Source organism: Elephantulus edwardii, unplaced genomic scaffold (assembly GCF_000299155.1).
Source record: "Elephantulus edwardii isolate Elephantulus edwardi_28Jun2011 unplaced genomic scaffold, EleEdw1.0 scaffold00079, whole genome shotgun sequence".
NCBI classification, from domain to species: Eukaryota; Metazoa; Chordata; class Mammalia; order Macroscelidea; family Macroscelididae; genus Elephantulus; species Elephantulus edwardii.
In genome coordinates this window covers 6,531,823-6,554,687 of record NW_006399829.1, presented here as the reverse complement: position 1 = coordinate 6,554,687, position 22,865 = coordinate 6,531,823, and the positions used below count along the sequence as shown (strand labels likewise).

At 40.0% G+C, this 22,865-nt stretch overlaps 1 protein-coding gene across 2 annotated transcripts in view; it reads left to right on the top strand.

Moving 5' to 3' along the window:
• Positions 1-22,865, top strand: part of PRKAA1 (protein kinase, AMP-activated, alpha 1 catalytic subunit) — a 49,274-nt gene that overhangs the window by 11,848 nt on the left and 14,561 nt on the right. The window contains exons 2-5 of one of the 2 annotated variants that reach the window (XM_006889552.1): positions 14,334-14,475; positions 16,091-16,184; positions 18,975-19,015; positions 21,854-21,857. In XM_006889552.1, coding sequence (XP_006889614.1) covers positions 14,334-14,475; positions 16,091-16,184; positions 18,975-19,015; positions 21,854-21,857 — 281 coding nt within the window. The remainder of the gene's footprint in view (positions 1-14,333; positions 14,476-16,090; positions 16,185-18,974; positions 19,016-21,853; positions 21,858-22,865) is intronic. The other variant, XM_006889551.1, reaches the window with a different exon arrangement.

Here is a 22,865-nt window from a genome sequence, read left to right as displayed (position 1 = left end):
AGGGTATATTCCCAGTAGTGGAATTGCTGGGTCAAATGGTATCTTTATTTGCAACTTTTTGAGAAAGCGCCATACTGCCTTCCATAGTGGTTGCACCGTTTTACACTCCCACCAACCAAGGGCTCCAATTTTTCCACAACTTCATCGGTATTTGTTGTTGTTTGCTTCTCTTTGAAATTTGCTGTTGTTACTGGGATGAGATATTTTATAGTTGTTTTGACAGGTTTTTAAAGTTAACTGTCTCAAAACTTTTTTTTTGGGAGTGTGTGATGGAAATATATTGCCTTCAAGTCAGAACAGATTCATAACTGATCATCCAGAAGGTTCTTAGAGGCTGTAAATTTCCAGATTGATCATCTTTCACAGAGCAGCTGGTAAGTTTGAACTACTCGACTTTGGGTTGGCATCACAACTGCTTACTGACTAGGCTGTCAGTTGGTGTTATTCTAGGTACCATTGAATTGACTACAACTCCTAGTGACCCTATGAACAACACATCTGTACCTTCCTCGATCCTGTGCCATTCCTGTGATCTACGTATCCTGGAGGCCATTGTTACAGTCACTGCCAATCCCTCTTGTTGAGAGTGTGCCTCTTTTTCTCTTACTCTCCCCTTTCCCCAGCATGATGTCCTTTAAAGGACTGACCTTTCCCTACAATATACCTAAAACATAAAGTTGAAGTGCTCCTCTAAGGAACACTCTGATTGTACTTATTTCCAGGACAGACTTGTTCTTTTGGCTGATAATGGGATATTCAGTACTTCTCAAAAAAATTCAAAGGCATCAGTTCTTCTGTCCTGTTTATTCCTTGTTCAAGTTTCAGAGGCATAGGAAGTAGTTGAAAAGATCATGGACATTTTTGCTCATTAGCACTTTGGAGAGGTCCTTGACAGCAGATATTCCCACTGCAACATTTATTTTGATTTCTTGATCCAAGTAAAATGAAATCACTGTCAACCCCAGTTTTTTCCCTCCATCTGTCATAGTAATCTAGGCCATGGTCTTTTCAGTTAACTTGCTATGCATCAGAAAGCTGCAAAGTGAACAGAGATGACAGAAGAAGAATTGATGCCTTTAAATTGTGATGCTGGAGAAGAGTATCGACTGTGTTGTTGTTACGTGCCATCGAGTCTCCGGTGACCCATAGCAACTCTGTGTACAGTGGCACTGAAGCCTGTCCAGTCCTGAGACACTCTCACTAATTCTGACATACCAACTGCCGTGGTTATTGTATCAATCCATATGATCTGGAGTCTTCCTCTCCGTGCTGTTCCTCCACCATTCTGAGCATGATGTCCTTCTTCAAGGACCAGTCTTTCCTGACCACATGCCCAAAGTATGTGATATGGAGCTTCAAATTTCTAGCCTCCAAGGAGAAACTTGGTTTCTCCTTCTCCAAAACCAGACCTATTTATTTTCTTGGCAGTCCATGGTATGTTCTGGACTCTTTAGCATGACAATTCGAGGGCATCAGGTCTTTGTCTTTCATCTTTAGTCATTGTCCAGCTCTCTGATGCATAGCAAGTAATTGTGAAGACCATGGCTGGGATTAGGCGCATCTTAGTGTCTAGATTGACACTGTTGCTTCTCAGTACTCTGGAAATGTCCCTGACAGCAGATTTTCCCAATACAATTTATGTTTTTAAATTTTATTTTATTATTTTGTGTGTGTGTGTACCATCAAATCAAACCTGGATAAAGGACAAAAGTTGTACAAGTGTCCAGGTTTTTTGTTCATGGGGTCGTTGTGAGTTGCTTACAACTCTACTCGATGGCACTTACCAACATCTGCAGCATGGAAAGAGATCAGTTGGCCTAGTGGACAGAAAGTGATGATACCAAGCCAAAAGTGGGTGACTAATCTGCGGCCTTCAAGCCTGTTTTTAATTGTTTTTGGTGAAATATTCTTCTAGGTCATGTAGTCCTGGTCTGTCCACTTGCTGTACAGAGGTAACTCGTGGTTGCTGTGAAGCTGAACACTGTGACACTGATGTGTCAAATGCAGGAATGTTTACCCATGGTGGACAGTGTTTGGTGGAGCTCCCTGATTAAAACAAGCTTGGAAGCAGGAGTGGCATCCAGTTCCGTAATAGCTTGCCTCTGGAAACCCTATGAACCTGAAGAAAGGATGAAAGTTCCTCAAGTGGCCAGGTCTTTTGTTTATAGGGTTGCTATGAGTTGCCTAGACTTGACGGCACAACAACCACCACTGTCAAATTGGATCTAATTGGTACAGGAGGCGATTGTCCCTCCTTCTCCAGCAGAGCTGGAGGATTCAAATCATGTTCTCTGGGGTTGCAGTGCAGCTTCTTGCCACTAGGCCACCAGAACTTCCTACAGTTTATCTTTTGATTTCCTTAGTGCTGGTGCCAAGAGTGTTGATTTTGGAGCCAAGCAAGCTGTAATTGTTAACAACCTCAATCTCTTCTCCATCTGTCTCAGAGCTGCCAGTTGGCCCAGTGGTGAGAATCTTGGTCTTCTTGATGTTGAGCTTCAATCCATATTGAAGACTACAGTCCTTGACTTTCTGCAGCATGCCCTCAAGTCCTCCTCAGTTTGAGCAAGCAAGGCTATGTCATCTGCATAACAAAGGTTGTTGAGTCTGTCTTTAATCCTGATGCCACAATCCTCTTCATAAAGCTCTGCTTCCTGAATGATCTGTTCTGCATATATTGAAAACATATGGAGACAGGATGCATCCTTGCAGCACTCCCTTCCTGATTTTGAATCATGCAGTGTTTCCCTGCTTTGTTCTGAATACTGCTTCTTGATTACCACATGCCTTTGGGAGATAAGTGCAGCTTCTTTGTACTATGTCTAGGTTTCACATAAGCACAGTCAAGTGTTCTGGGATTCCCGTTTTCCTCAAGGTTAGCCACAGTATGTTGTGATCCACAGAGTCAAATGCCTTTGCATAATCAATGAAACACATAAGATATTCCCCTGGTACTCTTTGCTTTCTGCCAAAATCCACATCCTGTGGACAAAAGAACAACCATACCAAACAACCAAACAGGTCTGGCTGGAGAAGGTGAAGAAGCCAAGTTGCCCCTGGGAGGCAAGGATTTTGAAGTCCTGTCTTATGGATTGTGATTGTGTTGAACATGCAAATTGCTTTTGGTAGGATTGTTATTTCATGCTGTTGAGTCTTCTTATCCATGAACAGGTCACATTTTCCCATTTCTTTAGGTCTTTTTCTTTTTTAAAAAATTTTTATTATTATTAATGTCAATGAAAATTTACAGAGACTTTAGATTTCCATTCATTCATTTTTGCACTTTTCTCCCCTCCAAACCCTCCCACCCCAGTACACTCTTCTCTTTGAAAAGTAAAAGAAAAATTCTTTCATTGTTTTAAAATCCCTTCCCCCAGGTCCACTCCACTATGCAGCCTTCATTCTGGACTCCTGTCATGACAAAAGTACCTAATTACATATCCCTTTTAAATAGTCTTCTCCCTCATCTGTTTCAATGCAGTATACATTATTTAGCCCATCTTTCTCAGTCTCCCCCAACCTGGATGTCAGTCCTGTTTTACAGCAGTGGCACTATGCAGTATTTGTCCTTTTGTGACTGAGATAATTCACTCAGCATAATGTCCTCCAGGGTCACCCATTTTGAATGATATTGCATGAATTCCTTGTTTTTCAATGCAGCATAGTATTGCATTGTGTGAATATACCAAAGCTTCTCTATCCATTAATTTGTTGATGGGCACTTAGGTTGTTTCCAGCTCCTTGCTATTGTGAACAAAGCCGCGACAAACATGGGTGTGCATATATCTGCTAGGGTGGCAGTTAATGGTCTCTTTTGGGTATACTCCCAGTAGTGGAATTGCTGGGTCAGATGGTATTTGTATTTGCAATTTTTTGAGAAAGCGCCACACTACCTTCCATAGTGGTTGCACCATTTCACTCTTCCAACAACAGTGAATAAGGGTTTCAGTTTCTCCACAACCTCTCCAGCATTTGATATTTGCTGTTCTACTAAATTTTGCTATTCTTACTGGGGTGAGATGATATCTCATAGTTGTTTTGATTTGCATCTCTCTTAGAGCTAAGGATTTTGAACATTTCTTCATGTGCTTGTTAGCCATCTGAATGTCTTTGGTGAAGTGTCTGTTCATATCCTCTGCCTGTTTTTCAGTTAGATTGTTTACTTTTACCTTGTTGTGGTACTCAAATATTTTATAAATTTTATATATAAGTCCCTTGTCTGACATGTCATTACCGAATACATTTTCCCAATCTCTTTTTATCCTGTTAGAGACGTTTTTGGATGTACATAGAAGATAATTGATATTTTTTATGTTGAGTATTTGCATGATTCCCAGTCATCATGCCTAAAGGTTTCCATTTAAGAAATCATGGGCAGTATATAAAATTTGTTTTTCTTTTCTCATTTCAGTCAAGTTCAGGAATTTTACTCTTACTGGGAACAAATGGGCAAGGACAGGTAATAATTGTTTTAGAGATTGATTGATTATGGTTTCAGTTAAAGTTTGCAGAGCAGAGTAGTTTCCCACACAATAATTTCTACACATTTTACTTCTTCATGGCTGGAGTCCTCTCAGTTTACCAGTGTTCTTCCCACCTTCTTCCTGGATTCCTCATTTTCATTCATCCATTTTCGATTCCCTCTCCATCTTCTGAGCTTTGTTTTTAAGCACCTGTTGCCCTGTGATTCTGCTGTGATTGACTGATCTGTCTTTCTTGTCCTCGTTCACTTTATGGTCTTAAGAGTTCAGTATTTGAAAAGGGAACCTTTTGGGGTTTGTTTGTTGTTTTTAGGTGCAGTCAAGTTGAGTATGACCTATAACGACGTGGTAAAAACTGACCTGAACCCTATCCCTATTGGCCAGCCTCACTCTTCCTGACACACTAGAGCTCACTGCAGCAGTCACTATGTCAACCACCTGTTTGAGGGTTTTTCTTGCCTTTGCTTACCCTCTGCCTTTCTGAACATCATGTCACTCTTCAAGGAATATCCTCTACTAGTAACATTCCTGAAGTATGTAAAATGAAGCTTTTTCATATTTACCTTCAAGGAGAACTCTGGCTGCACTTTCTCTAAGACATATTTGTTGTTTTGGCAGTCCATGGGATAGTCAGTACTCTCCCCACCTCAAAGGCAGCAACTCTTCTGTCATCCTTATTCATTGTCCAGCTCACAGCAGCAAAGCAAGTGATTGAAAAGACCAGGTCCTGAGTGAAGTGCACATTAGTAAACTGACATCATTACTCCTTAAAAATTAGAAGAAGTTCCTGATAACGGATTTTTCCAGTGTGGTACATTTCTTGATTCTCTAACTGCTGATACCAGGGGTGTTGATTGTGTTTCCAAGTAAAATGAAGTTGTTGACTGTTTCAGTGTTTTCTCCATCTATCTTGATACTGTTTCAATAAACACTGATGAGAACTTGTTTTCTTAACATTGAGATACAAACCATATTAAAGACTCTATGTAATCTTTGATCTTGTGCAACAGTTGCTTCAAGTCCTTTCTACTTTCAGCAAGCAAGGTTGTGTCGTCTGCATAATGCAGATTATTGATGAGTCTCCTTCTGATCCTGATGCCACATTCTTCTTCATAGAGTCCATCTTCTTGAATAATTTGTTCAGTAGATTGAATAGATACAGAGAAAGAATACAATCTTTACCTTCTTTATATTAAACCATGTAGTGTTCTCTTGCTCTGTTTGCACAACAGCAACTTCTGCTCTAGGTCTAGGTTTCACATGAGCACAATTAAGTGCTCTGAAATTTGTACTCTTCTCCATGTTAGCCATAACTTGTTATGATTCACACAGTCAAATGCTTTTGTATAGTTGCGTAATGAAGCGTGCAAGGAATTGGCAGAAAATCAAAAGGGCCGAACTCACTCAGCATTTCTTAAGCTCAAGGAACTGAAGAACAAATTCAAACCTCAAGTTGCTATAATCAAGGATGTTTTAGGCAGAATATTAAATGATTCAGGAAATAATAAAAGAAGATGAAAAAATATACTGAGTCACTGCATCGAAAGGAATTGGCAGACACAGAAGAATTCATGAAACAACATATGAGCAAGAGTCTGTAGTGATGAAGGAAGAAGTTCAGGCTGCTCTGAAGGACATGGCCAAAAATAAGGCTCCAGGAATAGATGGTATACCAATTGACATATTTCAGCTAACAGATGCTGCCCTGGACATGCTCACCAAGTTGTGCCAAGAAATCTGGAAAACAACCATTTGGCCAACTGACTCAAAGAGATCTATATTTGTTCCCATCCCAAAGAAAGGTGACCCAACGGAGTGTGGAAACTATAGAACAATCTCATTGGTCTCACATGCAAGCAAGATTCTACTGAAGATTATCCAAAAACTACTGGAACAGCACATCAGCAGAGAACTGCCAGAAGTCCAGGCTGGGTTTAGAAGGAAGGGGTCGTGGTACTAGGGATATTGTAGCTGATGTTAGATGGATCTTAGCTGAAAACAGGGAATGCCAGAGGAATGTATATCTGTGTTTCATTGACTATGCAAAGGCGTTTGACTGTGTGGATCATAACAAACTGGGTGACTCTGAGAAGAATGGGAATCCCAGAACACTTGATCGTGCTAATGAGAAACCTATACTTGGACCAGGAGGCAGTCGTCAGAACAGAGCAAGGGAACACTGCATGGTTCAAAATTGGGATGGTCATATGCCAGGGATGTGTCCTGTCTCCATACCTTTTCAACCTGTATGCAGAACAGATTATCTGGGAGGCTGGGCTCTATGAGGAGAAATGTGGGGTCAAGATTGGTGGAAGATCTATCAACAATCTGCGTTATGCAGATGACACAACCCTGCTTGCTGAAACTGAAGAAGACCTGAAGCGCCTGCTGCAGAGGGTCAAGGACTGAAGCCTCCAATATGTATTGAGGCTCAATGTCAAGAAGACAAGATTCTCACCACTGGACCAATTGGCAGCATCAGGATGGATGGTGAAGAGATTGAGATTGTTCACAGTTTTAGTTTGCTTGGCTCCACAGTCAACAGTCTTGGCACCAGTAGCCAGGAAATTAAAAGGCGCATTTCCATGGGAAAGTCTGCTGTTAGGGACCTCTCCAAAGTGCTGAAGAGCAATGGTGTCTCTCTGGAGACTAAGGTGCGTCTGATACAGGCCATGGTCTTCGCAATCACTTGCTATGCATCAGAGAGTTGGACAATGACCAGGGAGGATAGAAGGAGAATTGATGCCTTTGAGCTGTGGTGCTGGAGAAGAGTATTAAGAATACCATGGAGTGCTAGGAAAACAAACAGATTCACCCTGGAAAGGGTTAAATTGGGAGGATCCTTGGAGACAAGGATTCTGAGGCTCCATCTAACATACTTTGGACATGTTTTAAGGAGAGACCAGTCCTTGGAGAGGGTCATCATGCTTGGGAAGATGGAGGGACAGCATAGGAGGGGAAGGCCCTCTATGAGATGGATTGATTCAGTGACTAGGGTAATCGGGATGGGAGTGTCAGAGACGGTGCAATTGACATAGGACAGAGCAGAGTTTAGGGCTGTTGTTCAGAGGATCGCTATGAGTTGCAAGCGTCTCGACAGCACTTAACAACAAAAAAAATATATAAATATATAACATAAATATACATTCTTCTGTTATTCTTTATTTTCAGCCAGGATCCATCTGACATCAGCAGTGATATCCCTGGTACCACATCCTGTTCTAAGCTGTGCTTGAACTTCTGGCAGTTCTCTATTTTTGTACTATTCTTGCTCTTTTTGAATGATTTTTAGTATTTTACTTGTATGTGACATTAATGATACTTTTCGATAGGTTCCACATTCATTTGGTTTATCTTTCTTGGGAATAGGAACAAAGATGAACCCTTTCCGATTTTCTGTTGGCCAGATAGCAGTCCTCCAAATTTCCTGGCATGGACTAGTAAACACATCCAGGGCTGCATCTGTTAATCGAAACAAGTCAACTGGTATCTCATTGATTCCTGGGGCCTTATTTTCTTCTAATTCCTTCAATGCAATTTCAACTTCCTTCTTCATTACCATTGACACTGGCTCATATGTTAATTCCTGAAATTCTTCAGTGTCAATCAATTCTTTGTGGTCTAGTGACTCTGTGTATTCCCTCCATCTTCTCTTAATGCTTCCTGGGTCATTCAGTATATACCCCATAACATCTTTCAGTATTGTGACTCGAGGCTTACATTTGATTTTCAGTTTTCTCATCTTGAGAAATCAACACCCTTGGTACCAGCAGTTAGGAAATCAGGAGATATATTGCACTGGGAAAGTCTGCAGTTACTAACCTCTCCAAATTATTGAGTAGTAATGATGTCACTTTGAGGACTATCATCCGATTCACACCGTGGTCTTTCCAATCACTTGCAGTACATCTAAGAGCTGAAGAATGAATAAGGCTGAATAAAGAAGAATTATTGATGCCTTTGGGCTGTGGTTTTGGAGAATAGTACTGAACATCCCATGGACTGTCAAAAGAATAAACAAATATGTCTTGGAGAAAGAGAAGCCATAGTGGTCTTTGGAAGCCAAGCTGATAAAGCTTTACCTCACATACTTTAGGCATGTTGTAGGAGGAGCTGTCTGAGAGAGGGACATGATGGTCAGAAATGTAGAGGAGGGTCAGCGACCGAGAGCAAGAATCTTAACCAGGTGGATTGACATAATGACTGCAGCAGTGGGCTCTAGTGTGTCAGGGAGTGTGAGGATGGCACAGGAGACGACAGAGTTCATATCTGTTCATAATTTTCCTATAGGTCATACTTGACTTGATAACACCTAACAACAACACCTGGGCATAGCACAATGTTTTAGAGTCACACCTGTGTTCATGTAGTAGGTTTGCAACTCATTAGGAAAAAGAAAAATACTCCTACAGCCTTCAATATGGATTATACCTCAATGTAAAGAAACAAAAAGTCTCATTACTGGGTCGATAATCATGATCAATGAAGAAAATAATGAATTTGCTGAGGATTTAATTTTATTTTGGTCCAAAAAGCAGTGTTCTTCAAACTCACTTTAATATAGAGTGAAAAGAGGAAAAGATGAAATGAAAAAGGTGAGCAGAATATTTCTAAGGGTGGCTTGAGAAGGCAGAGTAAAACATTTATAATGAAATATGAAAAGACCTGGAGTCAGAAAAACAAAATGGAACAACACAAACGGAAAGAATTGAGATAAGTTTTCTGGACTCAAGGTACACTCTTGAAGAATTATATTGAAAAATACTGAAAGTTGCAAGAGACATAAAGGGAACATGGAAAGAATACATAGAGACATTGTACCCAAAAGAGTTGGTTGATCAATTTTCCTAGGAAGTAGAATATAATCAAGAACTGAGGATGTTAAATGAAGTTTAGGCTACACTGATGAGAAACGGGGCTCCAGGAATTACTGGAATACCAACCGAAATGTTGCAACAGATTGATGCAGTGCTGGAAGCATTTAGTTATCTGTGCCACGAAATTTGGAAAACAGCTTGCAGCCAACTGACTGGAAGGAATTTCTATTTGTGCCCATTCCAAAGAAGGTAGGTAATCCAGTAGGATGTGGAATTTAACAAACAATATTATTAATGCTGCACACAGGGTCGCTATGAGTCGAAAACTACTCGACGGCACATAACAACAACAACAACAACACATAAGTAAAATTTTGCTGAAGATAAAAACATGACCCCCAAACCCAGCCAAAAAACAAATGGTTGCAGCAGTGCATTGATAGGGAAGTGCCAGAAATTCATGCTGGAGTCTGAAGGCGTGAATGGAGGAAGATCATTGCTGTTGTCATATCAGCTTTGCTAAACTTGTGTTTGGCTGATTGTATAAAAGTGTGGATCATAATAATTTATGGATGACATTGTGAAAAATTAATTTTGTTCTTGTGAAGCCTGAACATAGACCACGAGGCAATCATTTGAAGCAAGGGTATATTTCCTGGTTTAAAATCAGGAAATGTGTACATCAGGGCTACGTTCTTTCACCATAATTATCTAATCTGTATACTGAGCACATAATCTGAGAAGGTGGGCTGTATGAATAAGAGTGTGACATTAGGATTGGAAGAAGACCCATTAACAACTTGCACTGTGAAGATGATGCCCCACCTGCTAAAAGTGAGGAAGACTTGAAGACAGTGATGAAGAGAAAAGACTACAGTCTTCAGTGTCAATTATACATTAATAGAAAAAGTCCTTACAGTAATCATTATAAGTGGAGAAAGTACTGAAGTTACCAATGATTTAGCTTTACTTGGAATCAGCAGACAAGAAATCAAAGGACATATTGCAGATCTGCAAAAGATACCTTTGAAGGATTAAAAGGCAAAGAAGTCTTGAAGTCTACGGTATTCCTGCCACAGCCAGGCTGTTTTCATTTGTAAAAGCTAGAAAATAAGTAAGAAAGACTGATAAAAGAATTGGTGCATTTGAATTACGTTGTTTATGAAAAAATACTTAATATTCTGTAGGCTACTAGAAGACAGACAGCTCTACAGCTCTAGACGTCTTGGAATAAGTATAGTCATCCACCTGGGTTATTTTTGGTTTAAAGATTATTTTAACACAATAGTTATGGGTTCATCTGGCCCTTATGGCTTCAGAAAATTGGAAGTCCAATTAGGATTTGAAATTCTGTTCTAGGGGAGCTCTGGTGGCCTAGTGGTAAGGAGCTGCAACTACAATCCCAGAGGCGCACGGTTCAAATCCACCAGATGCTCTGCCAGGGAAGGAGGGACAATCTCCTGTACCAGTCAGATCTGATTTGACGGTACACTCACACAAAAATAAAATAAAATAATTTTAAAAAAAAAGAAATTCTGTTCTATGATTTCCTCCTTTTAATCAAGATCCTTCTGTATCATCTTTGATCAAAATGTTCAATAATGGTAGCTGGATGCTGTCCAGTTCTTTGGATCTCTTGGCAGAGGCAGCAGTTGTTCATGCAGGCAGTTAGCCACACACTCCATTTCTTGTTCCTGACTTTCTTTTCCTCTTTTGCTCCTGGTGAATAGACATAAATAGTTGTGTGCTTTTGATAGCTATCTGAAAGCTTTTAATGCCCCAGGCACTATGAAACCAGTAGGAGGTAGAACTGGATGTCTCGCAAAACTAAACTCTAAATCTCCGAACCAAGGAATCAAATCCAGTGAAGTTTTTGGTGGTTCATAAATATCCTCAGTAAGTGCTCTTGTTGTCAATGTTTACATCAGACAGCTTTGCAAGTTAACTTTTTACAGGTGTATACTTCATTGACACAGTAATCAGCTACACGATTCTACCCTTAATAACTGTGGTATTTCCACTCTTGTTAACTTTCCTTGCCCTCTCCATCCTCCCCTGGTAAATATTAACAGGAATTCTTCTCTGGGTTTTTGCCTTTTTTGGGTCTTTTTCTGCAACTGAGGTAATACAATATTTGAACTTTTATGATTATTTTATCTCACTCACCTTGTCTTCAGGCTCCATCTATATTTGAGTAGGTGCCGGACTTCAATTCTGCAGACTTTCTATTTTATCTATGTGCCACATTGTTTATTCATTTAAATGTTAATGGGCTGCCTGTAGGTTGTTTCCATGTTACGCTATTGTGAGTAATACTTCAGTGAACTGCAGTGTGTAGGTCTGTTTTGTGTCTGCTTTCAAATCTTGTATGTGTATATTTAGGAGTGGAATTGGTGGGTCATTGGGTAGTATGCCCTTTTTAGTTTTGGTTTCTATTTTTTTTATAATTTTATATTGGTTTGCTCATAAAGTTTCTATACATTGTATTTCACACTAATACAATCATTCCCATATACTTTACTCCCCTAATACATTATGTTTCTATGTTTATTATCGAACAATATCATTGATATCACATGAAATCTTCTGCTGAAGATTATCCAAAAACGGCTGGAACAGCACATCAACAGAGAACTACCAGAAGTGCAGGCTGGTACTAGGGATATTGTAGTAAATGTGAGATGGATCTTGGCTGAAAGCAGGGAGTACCAGAGGAATGTCTATCTGTGCTTCATTAATTATACAAAGGTGTTTGATTATGTGGATCATAACAAACTGTGGCTAACTCTGAGAAGAATGGGAATCCCAGAACACTTGATCATGCTAATGCGAAACCTATACTTGTACCAGGAGGCAGTTGTCCGAACAAAGCAAGGAAATACTGTATGGTTCAAAATTGGGAAGGGTGTACGCCAGGGATGTGTCCTTTCTCCATACCTTTTCAAACCATATGCAGAACATATTATCCAGGAGGTGGGTCTGTATGAGGAGAAGCGTGGCATCAGGATTGGTGGAAGATTCATCAACAATCTGCGTTATGCAGATGACACAACACTGCTTGCTGGAACTGAGGATAACTGAAGCACTTGCTGCAGCCTTCAGTATGGATTAAGGCTCAATATCAAGAAGACAAAGATTCTTACCACTGAGCCAATTGGCAGCATTAGCATGGATGATGAAGAGATTGAGATTGTTCACAGTTTTAGTTTGCTTGGCTCCACAGTCAACACTCTTGGCACCAGCAGCCAGGAAATTAAAAGACGCATTGTGATGGGAAAGTGTGCTGTTCGGGAGCTCTCCAAAGTACTGAAGAGTATTGGTGTCATTCTTGATACTAAGGTGTGCCGGATACAGGCCATGGGTTTGCAATCACTTGTTTTGTGTCAGAGAGTTGGACAATGACTAGGACGGACAGAAGGAGAATTGATGCCTTTGAGTTGTGGTTTTGGAGAAGAATGTTGACTATACCATGGACTGCTAAGAAAACGAACAGGTTCATCATGGAGAGGGTTAAACCAGGCTGCTCCTTGGAGGCAAAGATTCTGAAGCTTCGTCTGACATACTTTGTAAATGTTGCAAGGAGGGACCAGTCCTTAGAGAAGGACGTCATGCTTGGGAGGGTGGAGGGACAATGCAGGAGAGGAAGGTCCTCTATGACATGGATTGATTCAGTGACGGGTAATGGGGGTAGGTATGTTGGAGACAGTGAGATTGGCACAGGTTAGAGCACTATGTTTTATAAAATCAGTCACCCTTGGATCTTTCCCGTCATTGGTCCCTACTGGATCCCTCCTATTTCCTTCACACCATCCCCCTTTTTAGTTTTTTGAAGAACCACTACACCGTTTTCCACAACTCTGCCATTTTGCATACCTACTGTTGGTGTTATGTGCTGTCGAGTTGCTTGTGACTTATAGCGACCCTATGTACAACAGCTCTAAACCCTGCTCTATCGTGTGCCAATCGCACTGTTTCCGATACACCCATCCCGATTACCCCAGTCACTGAATCAGTCCACATCATAGAGGGTCTTCCCCTCCTGCGCTGTCCCATCACCCTCCCAAGCATGATGCCCCTCTGTAAGGACCAGTATGTCTTTACAACATGCCCAAAATATGTCAGATGAAGCTTCAGAATCCTTGCCTCCAAGGAGCAGTCTGGTTTAACCCTCCTTAGGATGAATCTGGTTGTTTTCTTGGCAGTCCATGGTACATTGAATACTCTTCTCCAGCACCACAGCTCAAAGGCATCAATTCTCCTTCTATCCTCCCTAGTCATTGAACTTTGTTTTATAACCAGTTTGTGAGTTCTCTACATTTTTTTTATGTTGGATCTTTCTTGAATTCTTTGCCATATTTCCCCTGATTTTAATGGAATTTATATTACCCAGTAAGTTCTAGAGAAAGGATGCATAAAGGCAAACTTTTTGGAGACTTGACCTCTATGAAAATGTCTCAATTCTACTATCACCATTGACTGTCTGGGAATAGCATTATTTTTCCCTTTTAAACTTTATGTAAAAGTATTAAACTTATATCACCCTAAACCAAAATGAATACAAAGTCTTGTGGATTGGATATTATGAGTGATATTTTTAGGATTATAAAAACTACTGTATCCTAATCATGGTATTGATTTGCACAAATCTTTACTTACTCGCTAAAATCCGCATAACTGCACACATGCACACACTCACGTGCACACAAGCTGTATGTTAGTTTATATAGTAAAAAACCCCAAAGCCACTAACAAGGGCTCTTGTCTTTGTCCCTTAGCTTGATGGTTTTCCTTCTGGAAGAAACCACTGTTAACTAGCTTCTGGTATTTCCTCCCACTCAATCACTTTTATCTATCTTCTAGGGGGAAATAAAAGAGACAGGCATGTAAATTTGCAGAAGTTAAACTTCTAGGGGGAAATAGAAGAGACAGGCATGTAAATTTGCAGAAGTATTTTTTGAGAATGTTACGATAATGCTTGGACCTAAATATATTATCATCAGAGTTGGTACTAATTTGTTAAATATGATTGCTCCTACAGTTGGCAAACATGAACTGACTGGGCATAAAGTTGCCGTGAAGATACTCAACCGACAGAAGATTCGGAGCCTTGATGTGGTAGGAAAAATCCGCAGAGAAATTCAGAACCTCAAGCTTTTCAGACATCCTCATATAATTAAACTGTAAGCTCTAATTATACTACATATGGTCAAGTTATCGTTTCATCACTTTTGTTAACCTGCTTAATCTGATGCATGAGAAAGGTGTCTGACCTTTCTTCCTTGTTTTTTGAGGATTTTGGAAAGTGACTTTCTTATGTTTTTAACACTATTGATAGCCACTTACTTGTGTTTTACCTTTGTGCTTGTCACCTGTTAATCCTTCCCCTTCTCTCTTTCTCTTAGACAGGTCCCCTTCTTATATTGTTTCTTGCCCCATTGTAGAACCAGAAATAATTTGCCAGAGAAAATGCTTCACCTCCAGATTCCACATGGTATCAGTTAGCCTTATTAAGAGACGATGCAGTGGACAAAGCTTTACCCCATCTGCTTGTAACTAATGAACCAAAAAAGAGAATTTGAGGAACTCAGTCTTTTGAAACAGATCGTAATCTTTCTGCCTTTCTGCAGTTGCCAGTTCCAGGGTTTGCAGACAATGTGCTCACTGCTCAGCTTCCGCTTCACTGTGCTCGCCATGCATTGGTGCTGCTTGGGTTTTTGTAGTGGACTGGCTAACTCAAAATTTGCTTCACCTCATCATTTCTGATAGCTATTGAGATTCCATAGATGGAGTAAGAACCATCCACATGCTGATAATTCTTAAATATACATCTCCTTCGAAACCTCAGCCCTGAACACCAGATTTTATACCTATTGACTCCTTGTCCTCTCTTTTTGGATATCCCCAAGGCATTTCAACTTCAGCATACTACAAACAAAACAACTTATTACCCTCCTAAGCCTGCTCTTCCTATAATTCTCATCATCATAGTGGTATGTAGTTACTCAGGGAGAAGACTTAACTTTGCGTTCTCTTTTACTCCCCACTATCTATTCCATCTTGTCATTCAGGCTCAAAGACCTGACTCTGTCAGCTGCTTCATCACCATCACTCCGCCTGAGCCCCCCTCCTCCTTCTGGTGGATTGTTGCAGTAGCTGCTTGCTTTCTCCTTTGCTGTCCACAGTCAGTTCACAGCACCACCATCATGTTCCTTTTAATATTGTAGCTCACGTGACCACTCTGCTTGAAGTAGCTTCCCCTCTCACATAGAATCAGAGTCAAGCTTCATCATAGCCTCTGCCTTGTGGTCTCCAGTGACTCCTTTAACCACATGCATTGCTTGTCCAGCTCACACAACCTCAGCCCAAGCCTTTATACATACCATCCCTCATAGCTGCCAGGCAGGCTTTCACTTGGGGCCTTTGCACTGCTGTTCTCTATGCCTAGTTGCCTTCTTCATAGATGACAGCATTGTTTAGTCTCTTATTTCTTTCAGGTTCTTCTCGAACACAGATTTAACCCAGAGGCCTTTACTGACCGTATAGATAAAAGACTCCCTTAATTTGCTTTTATTTTTGCTTATAGCACATTCCCTCATCTGCTATAGCACTTGTTTAGTGTCTTCTTTCCTGGCTCTTGCAACACATACACCATTAGGACAGAGAATTTATTTTGTCCCCTGCTGTCTCCCTAGCTCCTAGCACAGTACTAGGCATATTAGAGACATTTAGTAAGTGTATATTGAATGAATGACTATACATGTTTTAATGTTAGTAGATACTGTTTTCTCTCACCAGGTACCAGGTCATCAGTACACCTTCTGATATTTTCATGGTGATGGAATATGTCTCAGGAGGAGAGCTATTTGATTATATCTGTAAAAATGGAAGGGTAAGCAGTTATATTTAATCCTGTATATATTTTGTAACTCCCCCATGCCTTATTAACATCAGAATGTCAGAAAAGCAATTTTGGTTAGTAGGTTTATTTAATAACTTAAGTTCCACTAGTCTTTCCACTAAATTCCTTATATAATCATATATTTGTGTAGAATCATAGACTATTTGGAGCTAGAAAGGACCTCAAAGATCATTTGCTGTAGCCTGCTAACACAGATGTGGGCTCACTATTTATAAACATGCTCAACACCACATGTTAGACACAGGGTTTGGATTGAGATCTCGGAATTCAGGATCCTGAAACTTAAGCTTTTGGAGGAGACAAAATCTTAACATGTACAATCTTTGCAAAATATATTGTTAAATACATAAAGATCGAGGCCTTGCTATTCAACCCTGTTGTTGTGTACCATTGATTCAGAACTGAATCATAGCTGACCATCTGGGGGGTTTTTAGAGGCAGTTAATCACACGGGAGGAGATTGCCCATCCTTCTACCGCAGAGCAGCTAGTGACCTCAAACTATGTGCCTTTGGGATTGCAGCGCAACTTTTTTCTACTAGGTCACCAGAGCTCTTTTCAACCCTGTTGTTGATTGCCTTTGAGTAGAGCACGACTCATAGCGACCCTATGAATAAAAGACCTGCAGCCCTTCTACAACTATCGACATCAAAGTCAATAGAGTTTCCAGAAGCATGTTATTTAGGAAGTGCATGCCACTCCTGCTCCCAAACGTATCATAGTATATGTTTTTGTTGTGATGTGCCATTGAGTCGCCTGTGAAGTATAGCGACCCTGTGTACAGTAGCTCTGAACCCTTCCCTGTCCTGAGCTAGTCTCACTAATTCTGATACACCAACTCCCATCATCCCAGTTACTGTATCAATCCATCTCATTCGGGGTCTCCCTCTCCTGTGCTGTCCATCCACCTTCCAAGAATGATGTCCTTCTCTAAGGACCGATCTCTTCTGGCTGCGTGCCCAAAGTAAGTGAGGCAGAGCTTCAAAATCCTTGCCTCCAAGGAGAGACTTGGTTTCACCCTCTCCAAAACAGACCTATTTGTTTTCTTGGAAGCCCATGATATGCTCAAGACTCTTCACCAGCACCACATCTCGAAGGCATCGATTCTTCTTCTGTCATCCTTAGTCATTGCACAACTCTCTGTAATTGAGAAGACCAAGGCCTGGATTAGTTGCACCTTTGTTTCTAGACTTAGGTTGTTGCTCTTCTGCACTCTGGAGAGGTCCGTGACAGCAGACTTTCCCAGTGCAATTCATCTTTTGATTACCTGACAGACAGCTGGTGTTAAGAGTCTTGATTGTGGAGTCGAGAAAGCTATAATTGCTAACAACTTCAGTCTCTTCTCCATCTATTGTGGTGCTGCTAGTTGGCCCAGTGGTGAGAATCTTTGTCTTCTTGATGTTGAGCTATAATCCATATTGAACACTACAGTCCTTGACCTAACCTATTGCAGCAAGTACTTCAGGTCTTCTTTAGCTTCAGCAAGTATGGTTGTATGATCTGCATATCATAAGTTGTTAATGAGTCTTCCTCCAATCTTGATGCCATACTCCTCCTCATAAATCCTTTCTTCCCGAATGATCGATCTGTTTTGCATACAGATTGAAAAAGTATGAGGACAGCATGCATCCCTGATGTACTCATTTCTTGATTTTGAACCATATAGTGTCATATAAGCACGATCAAGTGCTCTGAGATTCGCATTTTCTCAAGGTTGGGAAGATACCAAGAATATTGTTCATGAAGAATACAAAAAATTATTACTAAGAAGGAAGAAGAAGAAAAGACCAAAGTGGATGTCGGAAAAGACTCTGAATATTGCACTAGAGCGCTGAGAAGCCAAAGCAAAGGGAAGAAATCAAAAAGTTAAGGAGCTGAAGAGAAGATTTCAAAGGGCTGCTCAGGAAGATAAGACAAAGTATAATGAAATGTGGAAGGAGCTGGAGTCAGAAAATTAAAAAAAAACTGAACTCTCTCAGCATTTCTTAAGTGAAAGAACTAAAGCATAAATTCAAGCCATGAGTTGCAATGCTTAAGAATGCTATGGGCAGAATATTGAAAGATTCAGGAAGCATTGAAAGTAAATGGAAGGAGTATACGGAGTCATTGTACCAAAAAGAATTGGCTGACACAGAAGAATTTCAAGAACCAACATATGATCAAGAGGCAATGGGGATAAAGGAGGAAGTGCAGGCTGCTCTGAAGGCCTTGGGGGGAAATAAAAAAAAATAAAGCCCCAGGAATTGATGGACTACCAGTTGATGTATTTCAGCAAACAGATGCTGCCCAGCATGTGCTCACCAAGTTGTGCCAAGAAATCTGGAGGACAGCTATTTTGGCCAAATGACTGGAAAAGATCCGTATTTATTCCCATTTCAAAAAAAAGGTGACTTGACAGAGTGTGGAAATTATTGAACACTATTCAGTAATATCACACACTAGCAAAATCCTTCTGAAGATTATCCAGGAAAGACTTGAACAGTTTATTGACAGAGAACTACCAGAAATACAGGCTGGGTTTAGAAGAGGTCGTGGCACTAGGGACATTATTGACAATGTCAGATGGATCTTGACAGAGAGTACAGAGGAATGTCTTATTTGTATTTCATTGACTGTGCAAAGGCATTCAACTGTGTGGATCACAGTAAATTGTGGCTAACCTTGAGGAAAATGGGAAAATCAGAACACTTAGTCTTACTTACATGAAACCTATTCAATCCCTAGCCACCTTTATATAGCCACCTTCATTCTTTAATTTCAGAAATCTGATGTACCTGAAGTAGTAAGAGCAGGATCCTTGAAGCAGGAAGGAATTAGGCTTAAATAATTTTGATCTAGAGGAAACTTTAGACTTTTTGAGCAATACCTTAAGTTACAGATATAAAAATGAAATAGTGTACCCCACCCATGCCTTTTCCCTACACACAGATTATATGGTATCCAAACTCCTCTTTTCTGGAAAAGCACATCTAGTATTGGAAAGGCCATTTTTTTCCCACTCCAAGTCAAAAGTTTTTTACATTGTTCATTCATTCACATGTTCTGTATAGTGTGTCTGTTTTACTTTTCATTCATATCAACTCATTAATTAAGTTAATTTTTATTTTATTGTTTCTTAACATAACTCACTTCATTTCCCAGCATTTCTCTTCTTCCTGCTTTCCCCCAACCCTTCATCTCCATCTCAGAAATTCTACCTGGAAAAATGGAAGCAGGCACAATTGGACCAGGATCTTAATTCATCAACTTTTCCATTTCTTTCCTTTTTGAAAATTTTCATTTTATATTGGTTTACATACAAAATTCATATACATTGTGTTTCACACTTTTTTCATTCACGTTGTGTTTCATACAATCATTTCCATGCATTGTGCTTTATAAAATTAATAATGATTGCGCTATGCCCACCATTACCCTGTCTTTTCAGGTCCCTGCCAAATCTTTCCCATTTTCTTTTCTCACTCTTCACTCAACAAATTGTGCAATCCCATGATATCCTCCCTGCTCACCCTCACCCCTCTGCTCCCATCCCTTCCTGCCTTGAACTCCAATACATCCTTCTATTCTTACAATAATGGGCTTACACAGTATTTATCCTTATGGGACAGAGTTAGTTCATACAACATAATGCTCTCTAGTCTCTCCCAAATTATGTGGTATTTTTCAGAATTGTTGCTCCAGAGTGCTGCATAATATTCCATCCTTTAATTTTACTTGATGGGGAGAACTTCCTTTAAAGAACCCACTGAATATTAAAATTTCAGCTGTTCTATTTCAAGGATCATTCTTTTTCTCTAGGAATTTTTTAAATAGCCTGCCAATTTTGCCCCACAAATATAGTAACTTTATCATTCTAATGATCACTAAATAAAATGTTTTCTTCTTCCTTTGCATTATTTTTGCACTTCTGTGCTCGTATCTCCATTTTGATTGCTTCATGACCTGATCTTGCACTCGTGTTTAAGAGTGAAGTACTTAATATCTAGCTCGTATGTGTGGGATTTCCTGGTTTGCCTTTTGAGTAAGAACAAACTTATTGCTGATTTTCCACTGGATTTTCCAAGTTGTACATCTCAAGGGAGGAGATGTCATATCTTTGTCCCACAGAACCATCGATGCATTTGAACGTTTAGAGAGATAAGACCTTTGGGTAAGCAGCGCACTTGCTGATGGACTGGGCCATCACAGCTTGCTCTTCATTTTATTAACTATCTCCTTGCGTCAAGTTATAACTGATAGCTGACCTTCCAGCAGGATTTCAGAGGCTGAAAATTGTATGGGAGGAGATTGCTCATCTTTGTTCCTTGGAGTAGCCAGAGGATTTGGACTGCCTGCCTTTGGGTTGGCAGTGCAGATTCTTACTCATAGGCCGCCAAAGCTCACTGTGGCACATAATGTTCATAGGAGCAATATTTAGTCCTACATACATGTGTGGTCTTGTTTTATATATAACAGAGTTCAAAATTCCTGGTTAGAAATGGAGTACCATGGATGTAACCAGATGTAGCAAATGCACCAGTTTCTTGTACATAATACTGTAACTTTGTGTTTATGAAGCACTTGGTGCTGCCTGACACTGTATTAACGTGTATGTATTCTACTTTTTCTATTGTTATTTTAATAGGAAAATTCTCTCTTTACAAATACAGTTTAACATAATAACAGTGTACACTTTTATTCTTAAGCAGCAGCGTCCAATCTTGAGTACATCATGTCTTTTGAGTGTATAGCATTATATCTGCTTACTTTCCTTTCTAAGTATTTCTTTTAAAGTGTATCATGGGTTCCAGATGGAACCAAGTTAACACTATTTATACCAGTAGTTAGGGAGAATTAAAGGATGAGTATTGATTTGTAAGTGAAACAACATGTAGGTAGAAACTCACTGAATGCCATTGCTGATTTAGGCATGTTTGTTTGATAGACAAATCACACAGTGTTCTATTTTATAGAATATTCTGGATGTTATTTGGCACATGGCGGTAATTGTAAATATTTTTCTTGGAGCAGACATTTGCTTTAGAAAGAAGCCTTCAGTTTCCTTGAGGGTATCAGCTTAACTGCCTGTGTTCTTAGTGTGTTGATTTTCACTTAATCATCATGTTTTTCTCATAGTGCTTTATCTCTGGTTTGTATGCTGGAGAACAGGACTGGTTCAACATTGCTGAAGAGTAGACTACAGGTCTTATTCCCTAGTTGTTGTTGTTATGTGCCGTTGAGTCACTTGCAACTCCTGTTGACCTTATGCACAGTAAATATGAATCCTGTCATATCCTGAGCCAATCTCACTGTCTCTGAAACCTCCATTTCCCCAGTTACTATGTTAATACATCTCATCTGGGGTCTTCCTCTCTTGTGCTGTCCCTCCATCCTTCCAAGCATGATGTCTTTCCTCAAGGACTGGTTCCTCCTGGTGGCATGCCCAAAGTATATGAGATAGAGCTTCAAAATTCTTGCCTTCAAGGAACAGCCTTGTTTCACCCTCTCCAGAACAGATCTGTTTGTTCTTACAACTCAAAGGCTTTGATTTTTCGTTTGTCATTCTTAGTTATTGTCCAGTTCTCAGATGCATAGCAAGCATGGTCTGGATCAGGGGCACCTTAGTCTCTAGACTGACATCGTTGCTCTGTAGCACTCTAGAGAGGTTGGCAGATTTTCTCAGTGCAGCTTGTCTTTTGATTTCCTGACTACTGGTACTAGTAGTGTTGATTATGGGTCCAGGCAAGTGGAAATTGTTAACAATCTCAGTCTTTTCTCCACCTATCATGATGCTGCCGATTGGCCCAATGGTGAGGATGTATGTTTTTTTGTTTTTAAGATGAAGTCCGTATTGAAGGCTACAGTCCTTGATCTTCTACAGCAAAGTTTCTGTAAGGTTGTGCCATCTGCTTAATACAGATAGTTGATGCATTTTCCTCCAATCCTGATGCTATATTCTTCTTCATAAAGTCCAGCTTCTCAGATATGTTCAGCATACAGATTGAAAAATATGGATAAAAGACGTATCCTTGGTGCACTCCTTGATTTTGAACCATTCAGTATTCTCTTGCTTTGTTGCACAATAGACTCTTGTTGTAAGTATAAGTTTGCATGGGCACAATCAAGTGTTCTGGGATTCCCATTCTTCTCCAATGTTAGTAACAATTTGTTGTGATATCCACAGTCTTTGTGTAGTTAAAACACAAATATACATCCTTCTGGTAGTCTCTGCTTTAAGCCAAGATCCGTCTGACATCAGCAAGGATATCCCTAGTTTCATGGCCTCTTCTAAACTGAGCTTGCATTTCTGGCAGTTGTCTACCAGGTTACTACCGTTTTAGTAATTTTTGGATATTTGTTTGCATGTATTATTAGTGGTATTTAGTTAGGAACTGTTAATTAGTTAGGAACTGTTAAAACTGTCTATTAGTTAGTTGTCTTGTTTTCCTCTTCCTTTTGCCCTCAGAAGTTTCTGATTAGTCTGATTACTGAGCCTGCCCAGAGTTCAGTGTATATATTAGCTTACTTCTTACTGACTTCCACCTCTGACTGTAAGTTATAGATTTCTCTGGTTAGTTGTGATTTATTCACTGTTGATTCACTGGCCAGCTTGTTGACTCCTTTTGATTACTGCCTCTCTTCTTGTCTCTCTCTTTTATTCTTTTTTTTTTTT